At 39.4% G+C, this 18627-nt stretch overlaps 2 protein-coding genes across 2 annotated transcripts; both read right to left on the bottom strand.

The window, feature by feature from the left end:
* Window positions 1–3998: 3998 nt before the first annotated feature.
* On the bottom strand, window positions 3999–8275 carry LOC103723872 (BTB/POZ domain-containing protein At3g22104). Its single transcript, XM_008814948.4, has 3 exons — window positions 7586–8275; window positions 4958–6061; window positions 3999–4683 (listed from the first exon to the last, which is right to left on the bottom strand). The coding sequence occupies exons 1-3, from the start codon at window positions 7646–7648 to the stop codon at window positions 4237–4239; spliced, it is 1614 nt and encodes a 537-aa protein (XP_008813170.2). The 5' UTR covers window positions 7649–8275; the 3' UTR covers window positions 3999–4236.
* Window positions 8276–16028: 7753 nt separating this feature from the next.
* LOC103723876 (scarecrow-like protein 32) lies at window positions 16029–18288 on the bottom strand. The gene has a single exon (XM_008814951.4). It carries the CDS (start codon window positions 17703–17705, stop codon window positions 16377–16379), a length of 1329 nt encoding a protein of 442 aa, XP_008813173.2. The 5' UTR covers window positions 17706–18288; the 3' UTR covers window positions 16029–16376.
* Between the last annotated feature and the right edge of the window lie 339 nt (window positions 18289–18627).

Raw genomic sequence — 18627 nt, 5'->3', positions numbered from 1 at the left:
CTAAAGTTTTAATTTGTGTTTGGATCTAATTTAACCAGGTTCATTTGACAAATTAAGATGCACATTGGATTCAAATATTGACTTGCCATATTCAAGTTCCACATTACGTGACCCAAATTTAATTCATGTCAGACATCAAATTGAGATCTATTTCCAAATCTTTTATGGCATGGCCCTTGATTAGGCACCAAGGTCCTGTTGATATTTATTATATATACGTGTTTGATTCAAGGATCCCCCCCCTCCCCCTCCAGCCACTTCAGCACCTTGTGATCTTTGAGAAGATTATTACGAGCCCTCTCCTAGAATGTTTTTGTAGATTCCTAAAATTCCATGGTGGATCAGGACGAGAATGAATCCGGGAATTCAGGATATATTCATCCTGGAGCTTCTGCTCTCCTCAGTTAGCAGTTTATTCTCAAAAAGGAGACTAGTGCCTTACTTGACTTCCTTTTCAAATTGAAATTGTGTCAATTCAAAAGAAATAGAATAGCACAATCTAGTATAATTGTATTAGACTCAAATTCAACTCATGTCGAATGATGGTGGATTCAAGTTAAATCCATGACCCTTGGATGACACACAAGGGTTCTACGATGGATTATCTATTTACTAAATTCTCCATTTTTGTATATTTTTTGTACTTTATTCATGTTGGGTCATAAGCTCAACTGGCTATAATTGGACAGCGTATAGAGGTTGACATAATCTAGGTTGTGCACAAATCCGAAGGCAAATAAGCGTGTACATGAACGGACGCAGTTTTGCTCATGTTGGCTCAATCCAATTGTACTTAAAATGATAGGCTGTATTGAGTTCTATCAGGCTCATACTTCGACCTCTTAAATGGATTAATCAAACCAGGTCCATTAAATAGATTCAGCTTCATAATTAGATGAGATCTAAAGTGACTCAGGTCTACTTGATCCAGCTAAAATAGTTCTTATTAAAAATCCAGCCAAGCCACCGGTCAGAACTAACGCTAGATAAATCTATTCATGTATCTGGGGGATTCTGACAACTTGCCCACAATTAAATCATGTTCTAATTAGACCCACATGCCAACCTATTGAGTTGAAGCAGATTCAAACCAGTTTGCTGTTTTAGCCGACTAGATTGAATAAAGTCCCTATTGACCAGTTCTTATTTATTATGATATAAAGTCTCTATTAACTTGTTTTCCTTTTTCTTTTTTTTTTTTTAATGTAAAGTCTCTGTTAAGTATACATTTTCCCACACCTTTTATTCATGGAGAAATTATTGCGTACGCATGTACGGCCATACTGGTGCATGCCACCATTCACCGAGATGCACAAGCATGGATTCTATTCATCGTGCACTCATCTTAATGATGACCTACTACAATGCACCGTTGCACGCCGTGCATGCAATAGTTTTTACCATTCATGAGTCATGATGCATCAATTTGAGAATGTATTCTAATATAAATTTAATTTGTATGGTCTTAATTACAGAGAGCATCCAAAGAAGCTTCTCAACGGAAGAATATCCATGCCTGCTTTCTCGTAATCTCATCCATGTCTTGTGTCATTAAATTCACTGCATTGCATGTCTCTACTGTGCGATGCCGTGCGCATCCCTCCATTTCTCAACGCAATACCAACGGTATGGGGTCACGCAATACCAACGGTATGGGGTCTCGCAACTTCGCGTGGCCCTCGCCGCGTTCCTCGCCTCGGGGTTCATTGAGACCCCTTCCACGCATTAAGGGCCTTGCATTCTTTATACCACAAGCTCGTTTACTCAGTCTAAATTATATTAACATGAGCATCTATGGACAAAGATTAGTGTCAAAAACTCAAAGTCAAAATTAACTTGCCAAGTGTGCAGCCATTTACTAATTGAGCAATGCTACGGCAACCAGAAAACCCACTCAATGCACCAATCACTTTGCTTCATTTAATGTAACATTTCACAATGCCAATTTGAAGGGAGCAACGGCAATGCAACATATCAGGTGAGTAACTTTTTGGGTGACTTTTTTTCAAGTTTCTTACGCATTTTTCTTACTAATTACTAGTGACTTGGGATGGAGTAATATTTCAAAGGAGAGAGATGAAAAAGTAGCATTTTTGTGAAAATAAAATTTTTATATTTCATATGAAAGAAAAAATCATAAGGAACATGGGAAAGCAACTTTCCCACCAGTTGAGAATTGGGATGCTTTTTTTCCCTAAAACTATCCTTAAGCTATGGATAAGATCTTTCCCTCTATTAAAAGTATAATAGATATTACATAACTTTTTCAAGAAAATAAATGCTCAACTAAATAAAAGCACTCTGCATGCCCACTTTCTCATGGTCAACTAAACATGCAAAAATTATTTTTTCCGGCATCATATTCTCAAAAATCAGGTTCTCAAAAAAAATATTTGGGGGAATTTTTTTTTTCTACGAACCAAACGATTTCTAAAATTTGGACTTAAAATAAAATGCGGCGAAAACTTTAGATCCTACTTACAACGCTCAAAAAATAAAAAAAAGTAACATGATTTACTTCTTCCATATGCCCAGCACAATGATGATTCTAATAGACAAATTTGTAGTCCATAGCAAAATAAACTTCTTCGATATCTGAACGATGCCTACAAAATTAGGAAGTAATAGTAATCTATTCCACTTGATAGATTTCTAGCATGTGCACCATCACAGGATTCTCGTGAACATGTTAGTTAATCGCACTTGGTTATTCACCACAGGTCATGATGACTTCTCTTCATTCGAACCACATGTACAATACTCAAGGTTGTTCAAGCACCATCCAAAAATGATCATCTTTTTTTTCTTATAGACTTAAAATAAAAGAAAAGGAACAGATAATATGGATAGCCCTTTCCTTACAAAGAGTTAATATAAGTGCATCAATCATCATCAAAGAATTCTGTTTCTTCAATTACAACTGTCCATGTATTTCAGAGAAGAAAAGTAAAGCACATACAGATAGCTCCATATAATCTTTATCCTTCCTGTCCTCTAGAGAGATGGTTATGGAAACTTTCCACTTAGCATTTTATTACTGGTGGTCCTCTTTGATCATATCGCAAGCAGCACTAAGTGCCCATTAGCATAATAAACTCAAAAGCAGACCTTTAAACACCTCAATCACTATTAACAAAGAAAAGGAGTCAAGATCGTTTATCATTTGGCTAGTCAGCTTCTGCAGAAAATGAACTGTAATCCAGTTGGTCGATATAATACTTGAGCTCTTTGGCGAAGATGACTAGATCTCCATATCAAAGTTGAACTCCATAAACCCCTCAGTTAGTTTTGCTAAGCAAGGGGTATCCAAAGCTAAGAAGGTTGCATTTAGAAAGGGGCTCACATCCGTCTTATCTTCTGATCAAATCAGAGTATCTCACCTTTTAAGTTTTTTATTAGGATCGCCATGCAAGTCAACTGCTCCCTGACCATGGGTTGCTTTGATACCCATATGTCAGTCTTCGAATATTGTAATGGAGACATTGAGCAACCACATGCTCCAAAACCCCAGAACAAGGTAGATAAAACTAAACTAGATACGTATTTAAATCCATAGGAGATTCTCCAATGTTCACTCGTATAAAGTACCAAGTGGATAGTTCAGTTCATTTCCCAGAAAAAGAATTCCACAGGATAAAGAGTACTTGGAACTATGAAACTTGAATGGATAGTTGTTGTTACTGAACTGGTTTTTTGTAAGTGAGGAATTGCCAAATTTGCCAAGTCACAGAGCTGAAACCGATCCAAACTATATACCCCACCCTTCCTAGAATGTCCTCATTTATTTGATTATAATTTTCTTAAATAAGAAGTAACTTTCTATGCTTCAATTTTGAATTAGGGCAGTTGTATGATTAGATATTCTTAGAGTGGCTTAACCAATGGGAAGTTTCAGGCAATGTCGTGTCTAAATGCAAATATTTTGTCTCTCAGATCAGAGACCGGTCAGTCTTTTAGCGAGGACTATAAAAAGTGACTGTACCAATGAACACTAATGATAAAAGAAGAGCCAAACTTATCGGCAGCTGTACAAATAGACATATCACCATTCGGAAAAAAAAAAAAATCCAACAATCTCTCATTTTCATCTGTTAAAGGCACTGCTCACAAATCAGCTTTAATTCACCATAGGAAGGGACAAAAACATTCTAGCAGATACTGCAGAACCCACTTGTCAACAACACTATGTACAAAAATATATATGAAAAAACTATCAAATGGACATATGGAATTGAATCATGAACAGAGTCTGGGAAGTGATCTGGAGTTACTAGGACTGGATATCCTGGTCTTCATGATCTTTGCCATCTGGGTTTGCATCTTTTTGCAAATTTTCTCCAATTGAACCACCCTCCACTGCATCCCTTGTAGATGGGCTTTAAGCTTTTCATTCTCCATTGACAAGTCAAGCTTCTTTGCATATAGAATGATCTGCTCACCATCGTTGCATTGATTTTGCTTATATCCATTTACCTTAAGAGGATAACTGAAAGATTTTAGGTGGTCGGTGTCTTGGAGTAGGCTCTTGAGCTTCGATTGCTGAGAAATCAGTGCTTGGATTGCTGTCCTTGAAGGAAATTTTGAGTTTTGGGCAAGGTGCTTGCAGGATTCTGATGTAAGCTTCTCGTAATTTATGGCACAACATATCTTCATCTTCTCTTCCTCGGATAATAGTGCATGAATCTGAGCATTTATCAAAGGATAATAGGCGCACAGAGAAAGAAAAACTTCAGATCACATATTGTAAATGAGCAACCAAAATTTTTGAAGCATTCAATCTAGTTTATTGTTGAATTCTCAAATTCTAATTAGTCCTATTCAAATTGCCCTAATAACATTCAGAGTGCAGATTTCTAGCCTTACATAGTATTTTCATTCAATTTTAAATTTGAATCACCTAGAACATAAAACTTATTTGAAAATTGACATGAAAATTTTGATCATGTAAATACCACACCTCAAAATACATGCCGATGGCATGGTAAATTGCATCATGAGAATCTCTTGCAGCATCAGGTAGAGCTGTAGTTAGTTCAATGAACTTTGAGGGCTTCAAACATGAATCTGGAGCAACTTCTGACAAGTATAAGTCCATTAAGCTCCCCACCTGCTTCAATCTAGTTAAAGATGCTGGGCCGCCAGCACTTAGAAAAGATTTCAGAAACCTTAATACTAGATTTACATCATAAAGACTGTCCATTCCAGCTGGGGCTGGCACAAGTAAATTATCCAGTGTTGCTTGATCAATCTGACTTCCTATCATACTCTCCAATCTGCTTCTACAACACTTGCTCAGATTCAGAGATAAAGAGACACGAAGAATCCCAAACAAGCCCTTGCAGGACATTGAGCTTATGTCAAGAGAGTAGAGCAGATCGATGACAATTTCAGTGGCTTTCTTCTTCTCATCAGAGGCGGCATTGGAAAGTTTACATTTGATGTAATAAAAGAGGAATCTACTGATTGTCCCATGGTCTACTTTCTGAGAAACCATTCTCTTGATTATTTTCTCGATTGAGTCGGAGTTTAAGATCACAAGATCTTCAAACCACCACGCTCGGTGGCTGCTATTTTTTGTGCTAATAGTACTCCTTGTATCACATGAAAACCGCAAAGTGGAGCTCTCTGAAGAGGAACCTGTAGGACTGGTATCACTATTTGTTGTGATTCTTCCTACTAGAGGCTCTAAGATTTTATCATAAATCCCTGAGGAATTTGCTGTAGGAAAGAAATCTTGGCACTGTTTCAAGGCATTCACGATCTCAGACCATGTCCAGTAAGGGATCCCCTCAAGAGATTTTTCAGTAAGCTTGATCAAATTTGGTGAGGAAGAGACATCTTCAGTCATCTCCATAAAGTGGGCTATGCAGTGGAGAAGACAGGTATTGTTGGGAGTTATCTGAGTTCTGCCATTGTTGTAGCAGAACCTGGTCACGAGCTCAAATGCCTCGCTGCCTCCTGGCAAGTCATGGAATATGACCTTCAGTGTCTTTGCCGCCACTGTCACCGATGGTTTGTTGAACAACTTCCTTAGCCTACCAGAGAACGATGACAGGATTTCCTGCAAGGAGTCACAGGATAATAACTCATATCAACAAAATAATTTCATCCAACTATAATAAATGCTTTGTGCAGAGAAATATGTCATGTGGCTAGCAATTAGTCTACTAAATTACCATGAAAAGAATTCAACATTAATAATATATCTTCTGATAAAGATATGGCAACAACAAATCCAGTTCTTCTAATGAAGTTTAGAGACACATCATAGATCTAGAAGAAAGTACTACCAAGGTCCAAGATAGGTACAGATAGCAATCCAAGGCAAGTTTGGCAGAAAATTGTTAGAAAAGAGGAAGAAGGAATTGGCATGAAAGGTTTTCTGAAAGTTGAAAGGATTTTCAAAAGACAACCACCGAAAGCATTGAATTCATGAAAGCAGCCAAAACCCAACAATGGAGAGAGGAGGAATCCTTCCAATGTTCCAGCAAATAAAGAGACAGAAGGTGAGCAGTAGCCATATGCATTTAATAGTAACAGCGTAATAAGGAGAACAAGAATGCAAAATCATTCCTTCATACATGGTAAGAAGGAAGCAATAGCACCGCCTATGAGGCCAACTTTATTTCATGACAGAGAGGTGGGGCTGTGTGAGAGGGATAAAGACGTACAGCATTTAATCCTCACATGAAGAAGTCATTAATGAGAGCAGAATAGAGCAAAGCCATCCAGGCTCGTGACTTATGATAAAACAATAGAAGCCATCAAAAAGAGGCAGCAGAGCACTGAACCCAACATTCCATAAGACGAGAGGGTGAAGTTGACCGGCCAACAGAAGATGGATGGAGTGCACAAACCAAAGATGGCAGCCCACAGAAGATGGACAGAGTGAACAAACCAAAGATGGCAGCCAACAGAAGATGGACAGAGTGAGCAAACCAAAGATGGCACCCAAAACAAGAAGTCTGCTAGAACATTGAAATTGTATAAGAACAAAAGTTGGCTGAAGGAAGGGAAAAAAATTAAAAAGAGAATTTGATGAATTCAACATTAGCAGTTCGTGTTCAAGTACGCCTCCCATTTCCAACAACAACAACAAAAAACAGTTAAAAACACTTCAAAAACTATCCAATAACTGGCATATCTCGAATCTCTCAAAGTCTGACAAGCGGCAATAAGGAGCATTTCAATCAAACAAAAAAAAGAAAAATCCAAGGAGAAAACAAGAAGCCTTAGATAAAACAACGGACAGAAGAAGATACCATTTTTTTTCTATTCATAGAATGAAATCCCTAAAGACAGCTACGCATGAAGCAAAGAATCAAGCAAAAATGAAAGGAAGAGACGCTCTAAATATTCAAAGAAAAGAACTTTCCGGATCAAATCCAATTTGACTGGCTTTCTTACATCAGGAAGAAACAAGGCATAAGCATCTTACGGATATTTGAGTGACGAATAGAATTACCCAATTGAAAAGCTCGATCAAGATCCTAAATTTAGTTTAAGGGAACAGGGGATAAAATTAACGTTTGGAAATAAAATACTCCAAACTATCCATTAGTTTTGATAGGAGAAAATGGCTTACCTTGTTCACCAAGAAGATCTCCTCCCCATTAACATCCACTTGTAGGTCACAAGTCACCTCCATTGCCTCCAAAACAAGTTTGAGCTTTAAAAAAGGAAGCTTTGGAACGGTTAACAGAACTCCAGCTTCTCAGAGCAATCTCTAGAACTGAAAAGGGATCCAATGATGGAGATGGGAAAGAAGGTGGAAGGAAAAGCGAACTCACAAAGCCATATTCTCTGGAGGGCAACAAGACAAAGAGAAGGCAGCGCCCTTCTGGCTGGTCAAATCGAGGGGAAGAGAAGGAAAAAGAAAAGAAAAGGACTCATATTTCTGAGACACCAAGATCCAGAAGACAGATAGGAAGAGTGTGAAGGGTGGGTGGCAGCTTCTGTGAAGCAACCAGTTCAGTTGGTGGCGACAAGCCTGATATCCCTGATAGTCTCTTCTAACTGCTACTATTTCATACACTGCTCTTCAGACCCGAAGCTTTGAGCTCCAGGAGACTTGGTTTCCTCTGGCCTTGCTCTCTCTCTCTCTCTCTAGTTTTACCTCACTGTGGTGATCTCCTCACTGCCAAATCCCAGTTCTTCCTTATACAATAAACAAACATGACCGGCCCAACCAACATCTTCCTTACTTGAAGTGCCATGCTTTCTCATGTGAGTCAATATGTGCCCAAAATGCCCCCAAGGATGGGGAGGAGACAGAAGGGGTTTTATACCAGTTTATACTGAAATTGGCACCTGAGGATAAGATCACCCCAGAGGCCATTTCTTGGGCTGATGTTTACGCTGTGATTGCAATATAACCTGGTTTGGTTTCCCCATTTAAGCTTTTGGTAGGGACCTGAAATGGAACTATGTATCATGTCTGAAGCTGCGATTAGACCATTTTAGAATACCAGCTTAGGTCTTAGGGTCCAAAAGAACTGGATTTATCTTGATGTTGAGACTTGGCCCAATGAACCACGCATGACTCATTTGAAACAAAAAAAGAACCAAGCAGACCTTAATCAAAACTTTTAATTCGCAGTGAAGAAGGCCTTAATCTAAAGTGGATGGAATTTCCTTGAGGTGTTAATTTGTTTACATATGATGTACATTAAAAGTAAATTAACCCTTCAAGAAGACAAACGTACATGCATGCAGTTAATGATTCCTAGACGAATACTGAGTCAGGCTCATTTGATGTAAATCCAAACTTCGTCAAAATATGAAGCGTAACAAGTCATGTTTCACTACTCCCAGCCAGGCCTTCTTTAATTTGGTCCCCTTCACACCAAATAGGCCATTAGCAACGTCTGCATTAAATATGTACATCGAATGCTTGATGATATATTTTAACTCTTCAATATTTTTTAGTAGTCCATACTTCTAACTCCAAGGAGCACCAATTATGAACCCAACTTGCCTGCTTTAACTTATCAACTGATCGCCAAAATTACTTCCCAAATGTATATCAAGCCACTATCATCTGTACGTAGCTTAAATGGTGATGTGGTGATGAAATTGTGGGTGGATGCTTCAACCGGCCTGCCTAGGTTGAGACGGCATAGATGTTGTGGGTAGTAAGATAAAGGTTAGTTTCTTCCTACTAAATCAAAGCATCTAAACTATGTGTAGACCTTAGGTTGGCAGGTTAGGGTGCAGGGTTGGATTCACTCCATGGGTCTTGGTATATACTTAAGAAGCTAAATTCTACCTTAGCGAAAAAAAAGAAGAAGCTATATCCCCTTTTTCTTTCTTTCTTTTTTTCCTCCTCTCTTGAAAGAGAACGAAGACTTATCAAAATATTTTTTAAATTTTTTTTGAGAGGTATAAAGACATGCTATACTTTATTTATCTAGGTTTAAATATTTGGAGACACATCATTCAAAATTTAAACCCACAACCTATGGTTCTTAAGAGATGTGGGTTTGTAGATAAGCCCCAACCATCATAAACATTTTTTGAAATTATTCTGCCCCATGGATACGTTATACATGGGAACTACATTCGTTGGTTGTATTACATCTAGCAAGCTGCCTAATCAGGGACAAATAGATTCTTCCAAAGTAACACTTAATATTGTGTTTGCTCCCTTATAACTCACGGTACTGTGAATAGTGCAAAACCGTATGTCGTAGTCATGTCTTGCTCCCTCGCCTTTATGCGCCAATGGTACATTAATGATAATGACAACAACTTGTAATAAGTAGAGGCACCTAAATTTGGATTAATATATGATAATGTTACCGAGGCAGTCCTCTTCCTTTTATTGTAATCCTTAAAATAACTTTCCTCCTGCAATAAATAAAAAAAAACAAAAAAAAGATTAAGTATCTTGTGAGCCGCAAAATTTTGTTTTGTATTTTTTTTTTTAAAAAAAAAAACTTTGAGGCGTCCATCAGTGCATATAATTCAACATTTCCATATGTATGTTGTATCATACTAGTTGCTATTGGTTTCTTCGGTCGATCTCTTTATGATACGTGGCGTCCCAAGTTTTCATTTTTTCTTTTTGGTTAAACGTCGAAAATTTTCTTACCCTTCTTTAGGACTGCTCAGTAGCCGTTCGTTTCTTTTGCTGTATATAAAGAGAAGCATTCAGAGACACACCCAAGTGATGAGATAAAGAGGAAAGGAACGAGGAGAAGATGACAAACCACCTCCCTCATTTCTTATCTTCGTATTACGCTCTTGCAGAGAAAGTTGACAAGGGAGGAACATGAAACGTGGGAGAGATTTATTACCAGCGACGGTACACAGGGACCAAATTAAAGTATACGATCACGGCATTTCCTTTTCAGCTCTTGCTGCCACTGGCTTATGGAGATGGGTGGGTTTGTGGTGATGTAAACTGTGACCACGTACCGGCCCACTAGTGCCAGCCAGGCGCGGAATGTCTGTGCGGTGGGAAAAATTCCTGTTCAGAGGGTTGGATCCTGCTGGCCGTAGCGTTAATCCTCGGACATAGCGCCGTGAAAGTTGATGGGTGGGGAGAATGCCACGGTGAATGGACCACAAGTTGTTTTTTTTACAAATAGCTGATATGCTCCCAAAATCTAAAATTCCGAGAGACAGCAAGACTAGATGAATCTGGGGTGAAACTTTGATTTTATCATCCTGCAAAGCTGATTTCCTTGTCTTTAACTGTAGGAGAATTTTTTTAAAAAAAAAAGAAAAACCCAATTGCCCTTTTCAAAGAAAAGTAAAATGCCAATGCCTCTAGAATGTCACAGTGGTATAAAATTATTGTTTCACCGTTTACCTCACAATCGGCCTCTATTGAATGGACAAACCGACCAATAAAAATCCGTCATCTTGCCACAAGCTTTAATAGTTGGCTTTCTTTATTTTGGCCAGTATTGGAGCGCTATCTGCAGCCATTCCTCCATCATTCATTAGCGACTTATGGGTACTTGATGTCAGGATCATCTCTTATCGAGCATAGTGGCTACTGAAATATCGCCACAAAGGTATGCATTGATTCTATCTGATCTCTCCAGTTCGAACGATAGACGAGCTGAGATCTCTGACGATCTCACCAACTTAGTGCTTGAATCAGGCCATTTCTAACATTATCCATAATGCCCATAGCAAGGTTTATTTGGGAATAAAATAATAGCTATTACATGAAACCTTACTTTCTATTGCAGTTTTAAAATAATATCATTATTTGATCTTATTTATATTTATATATATTCCTGTAAATATAACTTATGCTCTTTGAAAATCACTATTTTACAATAATATCCTTCCCATTAGATTTTTGACTGATAAAATTAACACATAATTATTTCAGTAAAACAAATAAATTATCCTTCCATACTAATATTCTTGACAAAAATTTAATATTTGGTCTTATAATAAAAGGCTATTTTTTATATAAATTTTCCAAAGATATTAATGCAAAGAAGTAATTTTGTTTTGACAGTAGAAGAGAATAATCAAATCATTCTATATTTTAAAAATTATCATTATTTATTAATATTGCTAGCTAACAATCTATGGAGATATCATTCCGAAGATATAAAATGATTTGAGGGTTATATAGTAAATATCAATTTTTGAACAGTAAATATGCAGTACGCTGTATTGAAAAGGGTCCAAATAAAAATATCACTTTTCTATTTAGTTGATCAGTGAAAAATAATGATTACTACTCATTATATTACGATTATTAGAACAAGTTGTTAGTAACATAACAACTTACATCATTAAATCTCGTCCAAAAATATCTCTTGGATTGGATTTCTACAAGAAAAATGAATCCAATTTGCACCAACAGATCTAGTTGAGGCAAGATAATCCGAGCAACATATTATTATTTGCCTCCAGAAATAGATAATAAGATCCTTGGAAGGATATCAAAAACGTTTTAAAAAACACAATTCTTAGGAAGCACCAATGGGACTTCCTCGGCTGATTGCCATCCCTCCTCAATGTTTGCAATTCCTTTTTTTAAGGAAATCGAGGCAGCAAGTATCATTGTTTGATTACGAAATTGAGACACTGCGAGTCAAAGAAGGTCAAGAGAACCAAAAAAACAGAAGAAAAAAAGAATGGATAGGGGAAAAGAATTGGAAAGAACAAGAAGAAATACAAGAAAGAAAAGTCCCGCACAAGAAACCATCCGACCCGGACACAAGTCTGAGCACTAGAGCATTTTTTTTCTGAAGAAAAGAAATCCTTTAGAAGGGGTAAGAACTTGTTCAACCTTAACTTCCTCACAAGATAGGAAAAGAGGAAAAAAATTTAAATAATCTTGTTGATTTAATGTATATATATAAAGCTATTGGTCATTATCATTCTTTGGACTATCTATGATATTTTGAGATCCAATCAATTTTTTTAATCCTATATAAGTTTCCAAAATCTTCTCGGTTCTTAATCCTTTATGTATGTATGTATGTATGTATATATATATATAGGTCACATACTCTCTCCATTTAACCCATTCAACAATTGGTTCATGGTCAGCTTCAATAAGCTCAATCTTACTTAAAAAAAGACTAGTCAAAAGGTATATTTTTTGGATTCCTTAGTTCTATATAAATATCTAAAAAAATTTCAATAAATAATGTATATAGGGCTAAACAAATGCCTGCATAGAATTCTCACACTACCTTTGTCATTATTAAAACCATATGCGTGGTTGAACTCCATGCAGTATCCATCAGGCCTCATGAACCTATATATATATATATATATATGTTTAGAGAGCGATCGTGAACTGTTGTCACGATCTGCTTTTCCCGCATCTTAAACCGCCCCTCTCCCACGCTTCTCACACTCTGTTATTAAACTCCGTTCTCTTCCCATCTTTAGTTTTTTTTTTTTCAGTTGAATAAAAGGAAACTAACTATAACCAAGTCGACTTAAAAACAGATTGGTCTCCGCACCGTTTTCCCTTTCTCGTTGAAAAAAAAAACCAAGAATGACGTCATAGTTCATGCAAAACCCTTGTCCTCCTCCCTTTGAACTGCATCTCCTTGCAACCAAAGATACAATGCAATAAAATGTAAGAAAATATAAAATTTACAAATAAATTTATCTCATTCTATCAACTTATGCTTTTAGAATAAGTGGTGATTTCAACATGGTATCAGAACAGAGATCCTGAATTCGAATCCTGTCTCCACACTTTTTAACTCCATTATTAAAAAATTTCACATATTAAGCTTCCAATTAAAAAGAAAAATCTGACCTACATGTGAGGAAGAGTATAAGAAAATATAAAATATATAAATAAATATATCTCATCCTATCAGCTTAAGCTTTTGGAACAAATTATGATTTTAAAATAGAAGTTGCATACAAGTAGAGCTGCAGTAGTGCACGCAACAAAATTTTGATTTTTGGATGCATAAATCCATAATTGCAGCATCTCAACTTCTTTTGTTTGAAAAGCTGCAAATATGGATTGCAAGTATATGGAACCATTTGGAAAGACGAAGGTGTGGTCACCCTTCGAGGATGGTCCCTGGAGTTGCTGATTGGAGTGCTCGAGAGAGGAAAGAAAGAGGAGGCAGAAGTGTCGCGGGCTCGAGACTCTCGCGGGGACGTGAGGTCGAGACTCGGGACGCTGGGAATGCGGCGAGTCTGACTTGAGCCGTGCGACTCGACTCCGGGCTGCATCTCAGCCCAAACGAGCAATCCGAGCCCAACAAGCTGCAGCGAAGCAAATCACTGTAACTGGGCTTTCTGGGTGCCCATACATATGGCAACGTGGAAGAATGGCGACCAATCTCCTGTTAAACTTTCTTCAACGGACAGGGAGGGGAAAATGATGTGGGCCCAATTTCTGCTGTAAAGAAAATATGGTTATAGTTAGTTTCCTTCAATTTATTTTTTTTTTTTTAAGACTAATGACGCGGAGAAAATAGAGTTGGACGGCAGGGTTTGAGAAGCATGAGAGAGAGGTGTAAGAAAATATAAAATATATAAATAAATCTACTTCGTTCTATTAGTTTAAGTTTTTGGGACAAGTGGTAATTTTAATATGATATCCAAGCAGAGGTCCTGAATTCGTTCGGCCCATATATGGAGAGGAGTGTAAAAAAATATAAAATATATAAATAAATCTACTTTATTCTATCAACTTATTGCTACTTTTATGACGCAGATAAATAAATAAATCTATGGATGCAAATCTGGTTACTTGGCCGAGTCCATAAACCGACTCCCATGGCATCAATGTGCTCCAATTTCTTGTTATATCTGATTCTGTGAGGCCATTAATTTTTACAGACCTACGTGGGCATGGACAAATTCCGAGATCAAACAATTGAAGATGTCTTGATGTCGAAAAAGAAAAGGAACTCAGTGACAAATAACCACATGACAATGAAATTAATGGATAATAGTTGCGCAAAGTTCCAACAATAGTCTATGTAGGCTTCAGGATCTCTTAAGTCTAGAGTCCGAAGTGCAAGCTTATGTATCATTTTATCTGTTGGTACAGGTGGGGAGGGAAAGCCCATTTATTGACATTATCATACAAGGTAGACAGAGACATGGGATTGGGCTAACCCAGCATCTGGCCAATATTGTGGACCAATGTAATTCGTGCCCTGAAACCGAGCCGTTCGTGAGCAGCTCGGTTTGTTTGCATCAAATTCCATTCAAGAGTAATGGAAAAGTATGCTTTAGAGCAATGGAAAAGCTTGGCTAGGCTCGGTTGAAAGATTATCCATGCCGAGCTTGGGCACTTTTGCACCACTAGTGACACGTTTTTATGCACGTATGCTGCAAATACTCAAAGGGGAGACCAAAAATGGCGTCCAGACCCTTTTCTCAAGCATGTCGTCTCCAAAAGGTCTCAGCCTCATATGTGGGTTACGTTGGACGGCCCCAATAATTTTTCGGTTTGGAAATCTGAGCACATCCTGACCCGGAGCCTAAATCCAGTGGGCATACTCTGCCGGATTCATGTAAGGACCCCTGGCCCTGATTTATATGGCTTTAAATCCAGTTTGTCGGGTGGGGTCGGGCCGATTGAAACATGGATATGCTTGACCTCTAGGGGTGGATTGAATGATATTCGTCCGGTTTCATTTTTGTTTCCAAATCTATTTGGATATCCCACTACTATCCGTATCAGTATTCATATTCGTAAAAAAAAAAATATAAATATAGATAGACAACTATCTGATCTGTATCTGAATATCCGATTCTATTGGTAACTCTATTTAATTTTATATAGCACTCATGAACCTTTAAAGAAAATAAATAACCATATTAACATGCTTTAAACTTAATTTATCATTCACTTAATAATATATTTGATTTTATGACCATAAAATTTAATTATCAGAATTATATATGTATTTATATCCATGCCTATGATATCGAACTTGTATCTATATTTGTTTAAAACAAATATAAATATAAATTTTTGCATTGACTAACATCTGTATTTATATTCATCAAATAAAACAAATATGGATATCGATATACTAGTATCCGATCCGTATCGAATCCGATTTCAGCTCTATTGACCTCGTCCCAGTGACAACCCTACTTACAGATATGAGAAGGTATGCAATGTTGTGTGGTGCATAACAAGTGGTAGAGAACCTTGAAGGGATAAAATAGACCAAAATAACGATTTAAACTCTTTAGATTCCATGAAACCTGTCGCTAGCCACCAGGTGCACCTTCTTTCTTTATTTTTATTTTTTATTTTTGGATTGGATTCTCAGTCGGAGCACTAGCTCTTCATGCAAAATTTAACGCCACAAGTGATGGAATGAAATGGTGCCTCAAGCATAACCGGGTTACCCATAATATATAGAAAGAAGATCTTATCCAATCTTGAGAGTATATGATTTATATAGTCCTAACTTCGAAGCAACAGACTGGATTCATGACGAGAAAAGTAGCCACCTTCAGAGGGTTTGGTTCCCAAGGCCTGTCGTGCAGAGGCTGCAAGCACATATAGGGCAAGTTGCTTTGTTGTTACTGTGACTCTCAAGGTGTCAACAAAAAATTAACTTAAACCGAGGCACAGCCTCACCATGGATGAAGACATTAGATACATTCCTCCAATATTGCCACCGATCATACGGGCTTTGCCAAGCTAAGATGCTCTCTCTGCTGCAAAGCTGGCCTTTTTACAAATAACAAACAAAGCCGTTTTACTCTCTCTCTCTCTCTCTCTCTCTCTCTCTCTCTCTCTCTCTCTGTGTGGCCCCCCACCACCCTAGGCAAATATCACACCCACCCACCTCCGTAGGCAAAGCCTACACCATTTTGCCACGGCTCTTGCGTTGGACCACAAAGGGATGCCGAGATCTCTCTCTCTCCCATCCAAAGAGACAAGGCTTTTATTCATCAAATCCATCTGGGACCCAAGCTGTGGTGAAAACTGAGCTATGGCCTTTCCATGTGAGCACCAACATGTCTTCTTCTTTCTTCATACCCCAACCACTTGCATGCTCATCCAAAAGAAGCTTCACCTCCTTCACCGTCTCCTCATCGAACGGAATGCTTTGAAATCTTGCTCTCTTCATTCGTTGCACGAACCGAACACCGGACTCCGACCTCTCTATCCTTCGGCCCCCCTCAAACCCTATGATGTTCTCGATCTTCTGCCCGACATCGGCCTCGTACTCCGCCTTCTGGGGGCTGTCCTTGGGCAATAAGGTCTCGAGGGCATCAAATGGTATCCATAGATAGTTGAAGCATGCCATGATCCTCGAGGTGAGGCTCGGGGAATCCAAGTCGGAGTCCTCATCGGTCACCGTCACAATCCGAGGACCGAGTCCGCGTATGAACTCTAAGAACCCATCTCTCGATGACGGGTCCCTGGCAATGCCCCCTGACTCCTCTGGCAAGTACCGGAGCCAGCTCTGGCAATTCAGGACCAGGGTCTCATCGTCCCTGAGCCCCAGGGATGAAGGATCCAATTGGCCCGATGCCAATTCCTGGCGAAAGCGCAAGGCGGCATCCATCCCGTCACCGGAGTTCGCTGAATTGGCCTTAATCACATGGAACTCGAATGGGATGTCTCTGAACTTGGCAAAATTGGCCAGCCTCAGGCCGACCTCCTCAATCGAGATATTGAGGGAAGGAGGGACCGGCGGCCTGGAGGACGGCACGGTGATGCGGAGCGACGGGGGGCCCTCGGGTCTCTTGGCGAGCTCATCGATGAGCGTAGGCCACTGCATGCAATGGGTGATGCCGAAGTCGAGCACATGGACCTTGGGCCTGTCCTGCACCGCCTTGAGGATGGCGCCGTTGGAGGCGGAGAAGCCGAAGCGGTGCCACGGGGTGAGGTCGACGTAGCCTGCGAGCTCGGTCACGGTCATCGGCCGGGCCCGGGCGAGCCCCGTCGCAGCGAAGGGCATGGCGGTCGGGCAGAGGCTGGAGGCGCGGGCTATGAGGGCCCTGAGGAACCAGGAGGTGAGCCTCTGGTTGGGGTCTCCATGAGGGGAGGCCACGTTGTTGAGGACCCACATGACCTGCTGGGCTAGGGTTACATCATTGGATTCTAGGGCGCTGGCGCAGTGGAGGAGGAGCTTCTCGATACAGGCACCATCTAGGCTCCCAAGGCGCCCCCTGAGCGCCCCAGAGAGGGAGTCCCGAGGGGTTTGGAGGAGATTAGGGTTTGAGACGGGGATAGAAGTGGGGGTGCCCCTTAGCTCTGCCTCCATGGCTCTTTGATCGAGAGAGAGAGAGAGAGAGAGAGAGAGGAGGGGGGGGGGGGGGGGGGGGGGGGGGGGAGGCTAGGGTTTCACCACATCCTTCACGTGCATGGGTGTGTGGTGGAGGGAATGACACGTGGCGGAGGGATGGCTGAGGATTGGGGAGCTAGCCAGGGATTTATCTTTGGAAGGAATGGGTTTGCAGAGATGGGAGGGGGTTGTCGAGGGCTGGAAATCTCAAGAGGATATGGTGGTGCGCTTTTTAAATCTAGCAGTGGACGAGGGGGAGGGGATAGACGGGAGTTTTGGGTGTGTGGGTCTCGCTTAGTCCCTACTGGAGTTTTGGGTCTATATATAGGGGGGGTCTACAAGGCCATTCAAATTTTTATTGGAATTTTTATTTATGGTGAACGAGGACAATGGAACAGTGTGGAATGAAGGGTACTAGTGTTTTGCCAGAAAAGACGGGATGCCACGTTTTTTTTAAATCATTAATCATGCAGCATAGTTGTCTTCTTCTTTACCATTGATTGAAGCATACTGGAAATACACTAGGTTGATCATATATGCGTACCCTGTTCATATTGTTAATATAAAACTCAGAGAGTTGATCCGTAACATGATCAAATTGTCTCCACTTCATTGATTTTCATTCTCCTGACACAACTTTAACTGGTAATACACAAGATTTGTGTAACGCGTTCATCCATACGCGTTCTCCTGACACAACTTTAACTTTGCATGCACACATATATAAATTTATATATTTATATGGATGATCATTATATCAGTTCCAAAATTCTATATCATATTTCTTTTTCTTAGATAATTGCAATTAGGCCTTTTTATTGACTCATCAACGGCAAGACTTAGGATTTAAAAAAATTCAATTTGCTCATTGAGTTGCCACGACTAAACTGAGAAAGAGGAG

The sequence above is a fragment of the Phoenix dactylifera genome, chromosome 4, assembly GCF_009389715.1.
Source record: "Phoenix dactylifera cultivar Barhee BC4 chromosome 4, palm_55x_up_171113_PBpolish2nd_filt_p, whole genome shotgun sequence".
Taxonomy (NCBI): domain Eukaryota; kingdom Viridiplantae; phylum Streptophyta; class Magnoliopsida; order Arecales; family Arecaceae; genus Phoenix; species Phoenix dactylifera.
This window is presented reverse-complemented; position numbering and strand designations above follow the sequence as displayed.

Excerpts from the sequence above, each read along its gene's own strand:
- LOC103723876 (XM_008814951.4), bottom strand. The coding sequence starts at position 17,705 with ATGGAGGCAGAGCTAAGGGGCACCCCCACTTCTATCCCCGTCTCAAAC.
- LOC103723872 (XM_008814948.4), bottom strand. The coding sequence starts at position 7,648 with ATGGAGGTGACTTGTGACCTACAAGTGGATGTTAATGGGGAGGAGATC. Across the intron at positions 6,062-7,585 it reads AGATCTTCTTGGTGAACAAG|GAAATCCTGTCATCGTTCTC; the intron begins GTAAGCCATTTT and ends GACTCCTTGCAG. Across the intron at positions 4,684-4,957 it reads CCATCGGCATGTATTTTGAG|ATTCATGCACTATTATCCGA; the intron begins GTGTGGTATTTA and ends ATAAATGCTCAG.